Raw genomic sequence first — 12,773 nt, 5'->3', positions numbered from 1 at the left:
GTGAGTATACAGTGCTGAGGTAATGAAGGGTAGGTTATGTTGGACCCAGTTGTGGTAGAGGAGGCATGGGAAATGAGGGCGGGCGTGGAAAGCTTTTAAAGGCAGATAGAGTACAAGCCTTGGTCAGATGCGGGTGCAGTAGCAAAGGTAGAGTGAGTGAGAGGTAGCAGAGTGGACTGTGGTGCTTACCCTGGTGGAACAGAGAAGGTTAGTGACATGCTTGTGATACTGCCAGCCATTCCTCTAGACTAAAGCAATTTGGTGGCAACCTGGGACCAGGCTGATAGGGTCTCGTGCACAGCCTCTTCTGGTCCTCTAGAGAAATTACACCCCTCCTCTTTACCACCCCATCTACCAGGATCCCAGTTGGAGAATTGCAGGGACATTTCCCCTTCTCCCAACACCTCCTGACGACTCTCAAGAAGCCAGTGCTCGTCCAGGTACATAGCAGCCTTTCAGAAATGGTGTGAGTGTAGAGATGCTCGTCTTTGGCAGATATCCAGTGAATGGCAAGTAATAGAATGGGGATAGAATCTGGTGAGAGGGCAGGGGTGGGTTGTTAATGAGGCAACTTTGGTAAGATGCAGTGAATGATGTCACCAGGTCTCATGGCAAAAAACCCTCTAAGAAACTTGTGAAAACAAACACTGTCAAAGAATTTACGATTCAGCCTATAGTTTTGTATTTTCTGGCTCCATCTCTTCTTGAATGCAAGAGTCATATTTGCTCCTTTTGAGTCTGATGGAGCCTCTCCTGAATCTAATAGTTCTGGAAAATCAGTAGTCACACATTTGTTGCCTGTTATAAGATCCCAGGTAGATGGCAATCAGGACCCAGAGGCTTGTCTGCTGCAGCTCCATCAGTTTGCTGGTACACGATCTGTGGTGATCGTAACTTCACCAAGATCCTCTTTCTCTTCTACCTCCTGATTTACTACTATTATTTTTTAATATATACTCTATAGTGAAGACAGCAGCAAAATATCTGTTTGTTTCATGTATCATCACCTTATTATCTTCTATTAACTCCTCATCTCATTTTCTCTAGGACTAGAATTCACTGAATGTTTCCTTTTTAAGTATCTATAGAAACATGTACTGTCCATTTTTGCATACCTTCATCTCATTCTGCTGACTTTTCTTAAGTCATTTCCTGCTGTTCTTTATATTTGGGCTAATCCTTGGACCTGCCATTCATTTTTAACATCTATATGCCTTTTCATTATTTTTGTTGCTTTCCGAACTGCCTTACTGAGTCATGATGCTTGGTCTTCCCCTTAGAAGTTTTCTTTATAGTAGGAACATATGTATTCTGAGTATCATGAAATATTCTCTTAAATGTCTGCCACTGCTTGTTTAATGAACTATCATAATCTTGTGTCTGAGATCACATTGGGGAGAAAGTGAGGACTGCAGATGCTGGAGATCAGAGCTGAAAATGTGTTGCTGGAAAAGTGCAGCAGGTCAGGCAGCATCCAAGGAGCAGGAGAATCGACGTTTTCGGGCATGAGCCCTTCTTCAGGATTCCTGCTCCTGCTCCTGCTCCTTGGAAGCTGCCTGACCTGCTGCGCTTTTCCAGCAACATATTTTCAGCTCTGAGATCACATTAGCTTGCTCAGATTTCAGGCCTGCAACGTTGCCTATATTAAAGTTGAAGATGCTAGTCTTATACGTAATCTTCTCCATTTCAAACTGGATATAAAATTCAGCCATATTTTGGTCACTGCTATCTAGGGGTGCTTTTGCTCTGAAGTCATTAATTCAATCTGTCACATTACACAATATCAAGTCTAGTATAACTTGCTTAGACCCAAAATGTATTACTCTGAGAGACTATCTCAGAAGCATTCTGTGAACTCTTCATCCAGGCTTCCATTTCCAATCTGCTTTTTCTAGTTAGTATAGGTGGCCCCAGCTTCAAGCCCACAAATGGATTAGCATTACATCCAGTCCAGAGAAGCATCAGTAACTTGATTATTCATGAAGTGCTGCCTGTTTTTAAGTCTGGCAATGTTAGAACAGGGAGAAGAGGAGGAAAACAAACTGGTTGGCATGCTTGCAAATTTCTAATTGCTAGTAACCCCACTGATCTGTGATGAAGCATGTGGAAATATTCACACACCACATGGCCCACCACTGACATTCATTTTTAAGTCAATAAATATTAAACCATTAATTCCCTATTTAAATGCAGCAGCTTTATCTCTGCAATAAAGGCAAGCCAAAGTAAATGTCATGTGTGAAAGCTCAACCTTAAGCTTTTAATCCCCTGTAAAAGAAAATACAACTTATTATATGGTTTGGACAATAAAGCATAAATAAAATTACTTTCTTAGCATTCTTCCAGAAATATCTTAAATAAACTGTAATATTCAATAAATGATTTTCTCATTTAAAAAGAACTGATTTCACTGGACCTTAGAAAATAAAAAAGGAAAAAAAATCCTGAACAAATCAAGCATCTTACATGAACACAGACTATCCCCAAATGTTTCCTAGCCAATGAACTGCTTATGAATGCAGTTGCTGTTGTGTGATAGGAAACACTTCAGTCAAATTGCGTACAAAACAATCCCAAAACAAATGAAGAGAAAATGAAAAGCTAATCTATTTTTATGATGGTTAATTGAAAGATAAATATTGACCATATGGAATAAAGCCTTTACTCTGCTTTGAAATAGATACCAAGTGATCTCTTATGCCCACCTGACAGACCACTTGGTTTGAAATCACATCCCAAAGGCTGTGCCTCCAACAAGATAGCATTCAGTCAGGCCTGCATTGGTATTTTCATTTTAACTGTTATGTCTAGGTTGTGAAATGAGATTTTGACTCACAATTTTTCTAACTTAGAGACAAGACTACCAAACATGCTACTATTGACACTGAAATGTTGCGAGCAATCTTATGATAGTTAGTAAGATGGATGAGTACAGAACATGAATATAATTCTCAACAGTAATTCAGTGTATCAAAGGTACAGTTTGACAGGAAATGAAAATTAAGCAATGGATCAGCTCTGATTGGAGTAACTGGAAGAGGTGTGACAGATGTTATGCTGAAAAGAAGAACATACAATGCAGTTGTGAGGCCAGCCTTGGAAGATAGTCAGAAAACTAGACAACTTCAAGAAGACAGGAATCAAAACTAAACAGAAATCAAATGGGGATGTTGAGATGAATGTCTAAATTAATGAGAAAAGGAAATATCAGGAACCACACGTCAGGGAGTCAACAAAGATTGTGGGAGAATCCAAGGAAGTAGGCAAGTAGAAATTGAAATAGTGTGACCATGTGTTGTGGAGAAAGGGGAGAAATGTGGTGAGGTAGGTGATAAAAATGGAATGCCAGGAATCAGGAGAAGAGGAAAGCTCAACAGTAGCTGGAAAGATTTGTTGGTTAGAGACTTAAACGCAGCAGAATTGGAAATAGTTCGAGCTGGATGAGATGGCAAAGGCTGATTGATCAGCATTGTGGTGACCACAAGTGAAATGGCAGAAGCTGAAATAAGAAGGAGATGAGGAAATGGCTTGAGACATCATTGGGGTAGATTTTTAGTTTGCAATGCTAGTACTGTATTACTGAAGCTCTACCTGTTTATAGAGCTGATTTGCATGTGTCACGAAGTTACATCAAGATGTAAAGTTGAAAATCTATTCCATTATGTAATATTGTAGCAAAAATTATGTTTTGTTTTAAACTTACTGAAATTGTGTATTTAAGGGTTCACTGACAACACTCATTTTGTTTTCATATTGATGCAATATTACTCTTAGTGCTATATGTGTGATGTACTTCAGTCCATGATTCGAAATAAATTAAGGCATACAATGAAGATGCAAGTAACTCCAAAAAAGACTAAACAACAGTTCACCGGATTTTAAAATTAAGAGCAGTGTGAGAAAAAGGGTTTTTTTGAGATCTGTGCACCAATGACTTCAAACTCTGGCTTTCCACATACTTCGAACTTTGTAAAGGAACTATTTAAATTTCAAAACAAAAGAGGTCATATATATTTAAATTCAAAGTTCTTGAAACAATGAAACAAAATAGTCCTGGAGATACACAGCAGGACCATCCGCATCAGGAGAAAAGATAAGTTATTACTTGGAATGAAGATCTTCCAACAGAACTCAAATTTAAATCTTTGGAAAGGATTTAAAATTGAGATCAAATCTACCTGCCTTCACTAAACATTAATCATCTTATATATTTAAAGAACGTGCAAGCATTGTCCCGATATCCTAGCCAATATTATCCTTGAACTGGCACAATTGACAAAGTGATTTTGTTAGTCATTGATGTCACCACTGTTTTAGGATGTTCTTAATATAGAATAGTTATGTGTGCCTACATGATAACAGATATTCCTTTCAATAATAGTAAATTGGCAGGTTAATGGATAAAAGGAGGCCACTATGTCAAAGGTGACTTTTAAATGAGACACTTTGAGCTGTATCATCACAAATAATTATATATAAACCAAAGTGTATATCATATTTTCCCATAATTCGTTTTCATTTCAAAAGAACAGAATCAAGTTTCACATTGAATATATCACAAAGGTGCTTCAGAAATAGAAGAAATTAGCTGAGCAGCTTGTTCTGTAGCAGACTTTCCCCAAATGAAAACCAAACACCTGGAGGTATTTTCCTAAAATGAGTTCAAGAAACAAGACCAGCCAAGTGATGCACGATGCTAAGAGTTCCAGTTTTCGTTCATTTAACTTGATTAACAAAACAGGAATCCACAATCCATCAAATTCAAATCCACAAAATATATTAAATATTAAACTATTGTAACACATCATTGTATAATGGGTTAACTGTGGGGAAGAAGAAAACAGCTTTGGGAAAATGTATGAAGTAATGGCTCTGAAGATGTTAATGGTCATGTTACATTGATTCCAACCCACTCACATTGCACACAGACTGTAGGTGCAGACAATAAGTTTTATTCTGTCAGAGTGAACAAATGTATGTGAATCAGTTCGCTAAGGTTTTAGTAATTGTGCAGGTCGAATATAGTTGTACTTATTGCTACCTTGCAATAACCCTTCTTCTTATCGAAGAACAGTGTCTCTTCTGTAGATACTTATTTATGTTGGATATTGTATCACAACTCACTAGATAGTCTTATGACAAAGTCTAATAAAGGTGGATTAGTGGCAAGAACCACCTCAAACAATTATTACGCACTGCCACATACTGATAGAGATGGCAAATAACACTAGACACCAGGAATAGTATTCTGTAAAATTGTAACTCTTCTTTTGCTGTCAAAAGATAAGAAAGACTTTCATCCCAACAATCTGTGCTGGCTATTCAACTCAGGACTCTAGAAGAGAATTAATAGTGTGTAAGTCACAAACCCCTTCCCTTGAATCCACGGTCACCACGTTTAAGTGTGTAAACTCAGCCAAATTTAAAGCTTTATTCACACTCGAGGTGCAGTTGGGAAAGTGTTGGGTTCTAGCAATGATTCTGTAATTGAGGACAGGTATGAGGAGAGGCAAAGATCCAAATTATTCCCTTGACATCAGGAAATATGAATCATACTGTTTTAAACATTATTGTCCAGAACTCATCACTTGTTCCCACTTTCATAAGTTTCTCCACGTTGGAAATGGTTGAGCAAGGCTCCAGACTGCTACCCCCATAAGTAGGCCCAAGGCAGCAAGGAAGGTGAATGGGTGGTGCAACAAGCTGATTATGGGGCCTGCCTTATTCTCATGGACATTGACACATTCTGTGAATGATGATTAATTCCTTACCCCTCAATCCCCACCTTATCTCACCTTGATCCCTCTTAACCCACATATACTCCACTCCCATTCCCCCTCATAGCATCCATCCCCTGTATTCCTATGGCCAATACTGTAAGCTTTTATTCCATTTCCCTGGTCTGTCAGGCTTACTCTGGATATTAATCATCCAAAGCATCTGCTTCTCTGCCTCTCTGCATCTACCCTAACAAGCATCATTTAATATCGTCTCCTCTCATTCTTCTAAACATCAACCTACTCATCCTCTCCTCATCAAAAAGTCCCTCCATACCCAGTATAAACCTAGTGAACCTTCTCTCAATTGCCTCCAAAGCCAATATATCCCTATTCAACCTTTCTTTAGACAAGGGTACCAAAACTGTTCTAAATATTCCAGGTGTGTTCTGGCTGGTGCCTTGCATAGTTTTAGCAAGACTTCCTATTTTTATACTCCATTCTTTTTGAGCAAAGACCAACATTCCATTTGGCTTCCCTATTACTTTCTGAACTTGGGTACTAGCTTTTGCTGATTTATGCACCAGGGCCCCGAAATACCTCTGAGCTGCAGCTTTCTGCAGTCTTTTCCTAGTTAAGTAATATTCTGCTGCTCTATACTTCCTGTGAAAATGCATAATCTCACATTTTCCCACATTGTATTCTATCTGCTATGTTTTTGCACATTCAGTTAGCCTGTCTATATTCATCTGTAGACTCTGTGTTATCCTTACTGTTTATTTTCCCATCAATTTTTGTGTCATCCTCAAATTTGTTTATAGTACATTCACTTCTTTCATCCAAGTCATTAATATATATTCTAAATAAATCTGGACCCAGCACTAATGCTTTGGCAGTCCATTAACTGCAGCTTTCCATCCTGAAAATGCCCCCTGTAGCCCAATTACTTCTTTTGGTGAGCTAATCCATTCTCATATAATACCCACAGCACCATGGGCTCTTACTAAGTAGCGTTATGTGCCATCCCTTATTGAGTATCTTTTGGAAATCCAAATATTTTATATCTATTGTTTCCCCTTTATCCAGCCTATTTGTTATCTTCTCAAGGTATTCCAATAAATTTGTCAGGCATAATTTCCTCTTCAGGAAACCATATTCAATCTGCTTGATTATATTATGTATTTCTAAATGCTCTATTATTATTCCTTTATAATGGACTCGAAAATGTACCCAATGATAAATATTAAGCTAACTGTCCTATAGTTACCCGTGTTTTGTTGTTTTCCTCTCTTTTTGAATATGGATGTTGCATTGACCATTTTCTAATCCTTTGGGACTTTTCCAGAACCTTCCAGTGTTGTTGGAAGGTTAATACTAGTGCATCCATTATCTCTGTCACTACTTCCTTAATATGCTAGGATTCAATTCGTCCTATCCAGAGGACTTAACAATCCTTAGATCTATTAATTTCACTGGTACTTTTTCTCTAATGATAATGAAAATGTTTACTTCTTTCCCCGCTTTAGCCCCTTGGTATTTAGTGATTTTGGAATGTTATTACTGTCTTCTACCATGAAGACTTCTACAGTGATTTCATTCAGATCTGTGCCATTTCATGGTTCCTGACTATTATTTCCCCAGCTTTGATCTCTAAGGGAATCTATGTTATCTTTGGCCTCTTCCTTTTTACATATTTAAAGAAGCTCTTACTGTTTGTTTTTATATTACTGCTAATTTGACCTTACTGTTTATTTTCAGCCTCTTAATTATTTTTGGTTAAATTTTGTTGGCAATTAAACCTTTACAATGTTGTATGTTTTTCTTTCAATTTGATGCTATCCTTAACTTCCTTGTTTAACTGTGGTCAGTTTATCCCCTTCCTAGAATCCTTCTTCCTCATTGTGATATATCTTTGCTGAGCCATGAACTATTTTGTTAAACATCGTCCACTGTTCCTCAAAGGTCTTTTCTGCTAAACTCGATTGTCAGAGACAAAAAAGCTACAGATTCTGGATTCCAAGGTAGACAAGCAGGAGGTTAGAAAAACACAGCAAGCCAGATAGTGTCTGGAGGTGGAGAAGCCACCATTTCAGATGTAAACCTTCTTCAAGCTACATCCGAAACATTGATTTCTGCAGTGCCTAATGCTTCCTGGCTTGCTGTGTTCTTCCAACTTCCTGCTCATCTATTTTGGAATCTAGTCTGCAGTTTTTTTTTGGCTCTAACCAATTTTGTACCACTGCAAAGTCTCTTTAAACGATGCCCACTTTGAAGAAGTTCTCTGCAAGTCCTGAAAAAGGGTTACACCCAAAACATTGACTTCGCCACCTCCTGATGCTGCATGGCTTGCTGTGTTCTTCAAAACTCTATTTTCAGTCCACTCTCGCCATTTCTGCCCTCATCCTTATGTAATTAAACTTACTTAAGTTTAGCACAGCTGTTTCTGACATTGTCTGCCTAGCTCAATGTATTAGTCATCCAAAAGTTGAGCAATTGTAATGGGTCCATCTGACAAGTGTATTAACAAAGCAGTAGAAAAGAATTGCCAGGCATTAATTTTTCAAATGGCTTTGTTACAAATACTTAGCTACATTCTACAATTGGCTTAGCACAGCAGGCAATATTGAAAAGCAACAGAGAGCAGTTAAGCTTTGTTTGATTTGACATCCTGATTACCTTTCAGTAAATTATTCTTTCTAAACTGTTTTTTTTCAAATGTGTGTGTTTATTTATACAAAATTTAAAGGTATAAAGTGTCTGAAAGATTCTGGCATTGACACTTTTTGCAAGGAAAATGTTACTTTCAAAGCCTCTACTTATATAATCAATTCCAGAATCATTTCAACAACTAGACTAGGCATTGGTCAATTAGCTCTGTATGTGGTGTAGAATGTAAAATGTATGGTGGGTATGGGGTGGAACGGAGAGAAATTGTGGATGGAAGATGGCATAATAAGGTTATCGGGAATAATCAGGTGGAGCATGGAAGCTATGAGAGGTATTAACAACAGCTTTTATACTTACCTGTCAAAAGGTTTCTGACTCGTCAAACAGATTCCCACAATGTTCACAAACTCGCATAATTAGTGAGATGCCCACAGGCTTCAGGGACCACCCACTTGCACGTAAATATTAGAGCTAAGTAAACCTAATGTCACTTTAAATGAGTATCAAATAGTGACCGGTCACAATTCCCAACCCAAGCAAAATGACAGGCGGAAGGGTTTCTCAGGAAATGCACATTTTCCACCATGCGCAATTCCATTCAGCTCAGATCTATCCTGAGTTGTAGACAAAAATTCAGCCCAGGATTTATTTTCTGGAAGGTAAAAGTGTACTTTCAAAAATGCACTTTCATATACAAAAGGAGCATGTGCAATATTCTCTCCCTCTAAAAGTTCTGTTCATCAGGTCACCTCCCAAAGTTATGATTGGAATAATTATTTTATGAATTAACTGTAGCACCAATATCTTAGAAGGACATTTTCATGACTACCTTAAAATCTCTGCACTAGATGTAGAAAAATTAATTTTCAGCTAAATTTAATATATTTAAATGGAGTAATTACTAATGGCAGTAACCGTTATACATCAGACAGGTCCATTCTGTTTTCTATTAGACTCATAGAGTCATAGAAATGTACAGCACGGAAAAAGAACAAAGAAAATTTACAACCCAGGAACAGGCCCTTCGGCCCTCCAAGCCTGAGCTGATCCAAATGTACTGTCTAAACCTGTCGGTCAATTCCTAAGCATCTGTATCCCTCTACTCCCCACCTACTCATGCATTTATCCAGCTGCATCTTAAATGAATCTACCGTGCCTGCCTCTACCACCTCTGCTGGCAACATGTTCCAAATGCCCACCACCTTCTGTGTAAAGTACTTGCCATGTGTATCCCCCTTAAACTTTCCACCTCTCACCTTGAAAGCGTGACCTCTCGTTATTGACCCTTTGGTTCATCTCATCCATGCCGACTAGATATCCCAACCCAATCTAGTCCCACCTGCCAGCACCTGGCCCATATCCCTCCAAACCCATCCATATGCCTTTTAAATGTTGCAATTGTACCAGCCTCCACCACTTCCTCTCACAGCTCATTCCATGCACATACCACCCTCTGTGTCAAATATTGGCCCCTTATGGCTCTTTTATATCTTTCCCCTCTCACCTTAAATCTATGCCCTCCAATTCTGGACACCCCCTGCCCCAGGGAAAAGACTTTGTCTATTTATCCTATCCATGCCCCTCATGATTTTGTAAATCTCTATAGGGTCACCCCTCAGCCTCCGACATTCCAGGAAAAACAGCTCTAGCCTATTCAACCTCTCCCTATAGCTCACATCCTCCAACCCTGGCAACATCTTTGTAAATCTTTTCCAGGCCCTTTCAAGTTTCATAACATCCTTCTGATTAGCTGTGACTATCGATGATACAAATATCTCAGTAAGAGGCCCAGCAATCACTTCCCTAGCTTCCCACAGAGTTTTAGGGTACACCTGATCAAGTTCTGGAGATTTATCCACTTTTATGTGTTTCAAGTATATTGTGCTGCATTGTATGTCAGGTCCCAGGACTTTGTTACTTTGGTGACCATTTCCACCTAGCCTACAGACATTTTTCATGATTTTACAATTTGCAATTCATCTTCCTCTGTTTAAATGAAGCATTTTCATTACTAGTGTATCACTTCTGTGCTCTGGATTACAGGTACGAGGCAGAGGACTGACTGGAAATCTACAATTTGACAACTATGGACGCAGATCAAACTATACCATCGATGTTTATGAACTAAGACCTTCTGGACCACGGAAGGTAGGTTGAAATAAAACAGGGCTGTTTTTAGTTGGCTGATTTTCTTTTGGTGAATAGCTCTAGGATACTAACCAGTACCATGCTAAAATGGCCATTATTCACCCATATGAATATCCCATGCAATTTCTTCAATTCTGCAAATACTGCATTTTTATGCCAAAAGCTCTAAAAGAAAAGGATTGAGAAAAATGTAATTTTCTTTGCTCTGAATATATTTTCTGTGGGCGGGAATGTGTATCTGATCTTCTGTGGTTGAAACTTGTTTTCCATTACATTAACTGAATCATCATTGCACACATTCTGCCCCTATGGACTTATGCTGCACAATGGGAAGTAGAAAGCTTGCTCTGTGACTGACTCAAATTATTTTCTGTGATAGAGTAATAAACAGCCATCAGCCAACAATGATGAATCTAACATTTATAACTTGATCATTTCTCAGTGGAGAAGTTGATTTGTGCTGCAAAGTGAACAGGGTGCCTAAGGCAGATCAAAACTGAAAGAACTGCGAGTGCTGTAATCAGAAACAAGAACAGAAGTTGCTGGAAAAGCTCAGCAGATCTGGCAGCATCTGTGGAGAGAGATCAGTTAATGTTTCAGATCAAGTGACCCTTCCTCAAAATTTCCATCTGCCTAATACAGATGTATGAAATGTGTCTCATTACATAAATCTATAGATGTGCAACCAGTCACTTAATTGACACAATTCTGGGTATCTGATTCAGCTCCCCAACTGGGACACTCTTACAGTCAGCTGGCCTGAATGCCATGAGGGCTCCCGTGTCTGTATGGTCAGGGTCTAGGGAGTAGAGCAGTGAAGGAGTTCAATTACGTGCAGGCAGAAGCCAATAATATTGCTGTGAAACCAGGATGCCTTCTTGAGGGGAGGGGGCAATTTTGGCATGAAAATGGTCATTTCATCCCCCATCGTGAATTTTGAAACCAATAGATAAGTGCAGAAGTAGCCAATTTTCATTGTTCATGCACCTTTGTACATTTCGACGCAGAATCGATTTTTGTTTTTCAGAATGTATTGCTCATCATGACTTCATCCTTGTAACTTTGCTGCCAAGACTGTCAGCTTTGCTTTGTTACTGGTGTTCCTGCTGCACAGCTTTCCCACACTTACTCCCTTAGGCCTGTCGCCAGTAGATCCAACTCCCCTACTGTCTCCTTTCTTAACGTGTCTCCAAAGCTCCAGAAGTCATCACGGTGAACAGCAGTACATACGGAGTATTACGGAACTTAGGTAGCCTGTCATAGCTAGTGAAATGGCCCCACATGAATCTCATTAATATGTTTTTGCAGCATTTCCAGCTTGTTTACTAATGAAAATACACTAAATTCCTAATCCATGGCCTTCATTCCTCTGACTACACAGATAATAGCTGTAATGCAATTATATGACCTCTAAAACAAAGCATGATTCACCGGCTTTTACCTTAAATAGTCTTCTTACATTGACAGAAAAGAGTGATCACTTTGATAAGCTATTAGCCCACATTAGTCAATGCAGTGAGGTGAAGAGGAGTTTTAGCTACTATCATGAAAGAGGTTTTGGTTTATTGTCATAACGATTTAACTGTCACCATTATATATTCTATTGGAAATGTACAGGAAAACGTATTATACAAAAATCAGCATCAGTGCAACATTTCGAAAATGAGTGTTCACAAATTACAATATCGGAAGCTAGCAGGTGAACTATTAAATTGGTTAATACTTCTGCTGAAACAATGGGTAGAGAAATGTCAAAATGAATATTAATATACCATTAATCCAGTAATATCCACAGTATAATTACAAGGCTCAAATATTACTAATGAATTTTAACTGATCTTATTATTGCTTATTCTTACACTATTGCTATTTATGTGAGTTTTTGAAAAAAACATATTTGTTTTTAAGCACTAAGAATTGATGAGTCATTTGGGGGAGTTCCAGGGTGAGGAGGCTGAAATAACATGATTGCTTAAACATCCTAGGTTAATGGCTAATTTGCTCATGTCAGTTTGAATCTTTTGTACCATCAAGCTCCCAGTTCCTCCCAAGATAATGTATTCACTTTTAACTATTCAAACCAGCCATTAACAACTAAGGGTGCCCAGACTCACCACAATTCTTTCTACCATTTGCATTTTAATTCCAGTTTCATATTATAGAGTTTCTGCTGGAGATCAGCACTCCCTGCTTACCACACCATCCTACTAACAGCAAACCTAAGTAGGAGCTTTCATTTTT

The 12,773-nt window shown here is 38.5% G+C and overlaps 1 protein-coding gene across 6 annotated transcripts in view; it reads left to right on the top strand.

Annotated features, from left to right (window-relative positions):
- gria3b (glutamate receptor, ionotropic, AMPA 3b) overlaps window positions 1-12,773 on the top strand; it is a 351,500-nt gene that overhangs the window by 221,331 nt on the left and 117,396 nt on the right. For all 6 annotated transcript variants that reach the window (XR_011964134.1, XM_072595311.1, XM_072595312.1 and 3 more), the window contains exon 8: window positions 10,428-10,532. Coding sequence is in view for 5 of the 6 variants with exons in the window: in XM_072595311.1 (XP_072451412.1) it covers window positions 10,428-10,532 (105 nt within the window). In the remaining variant the exon portion in view is untranslated. The remainder of the gene's footprint in view (window positions 1-10,427; window positions 10,533-12,773) is intronic.

The sequence above is a fragment of the Chiloscyllium punctatum genome, chromosome 25 (assembly GCF_047496795.1).
Source record: "Chiloscyllium punctatum isolate Juve2018m chromosome 25, sChiPun1.3, whole genome shotgun sequence".
In the NCBI taxonomy this organism is placed as follows: Eukaryota; Metazoa; Chordata; class Chondrichthyes; order Orectolobiformes; family Hemiscylliidae; genus Chiloscyllium; species Chiloscyllium punctatum.
The sequence above is the reverse complement of the archived record's forward strand: the minus strand, read 5'-3'. Positions and strand labels throughout refer to the sequence as shown.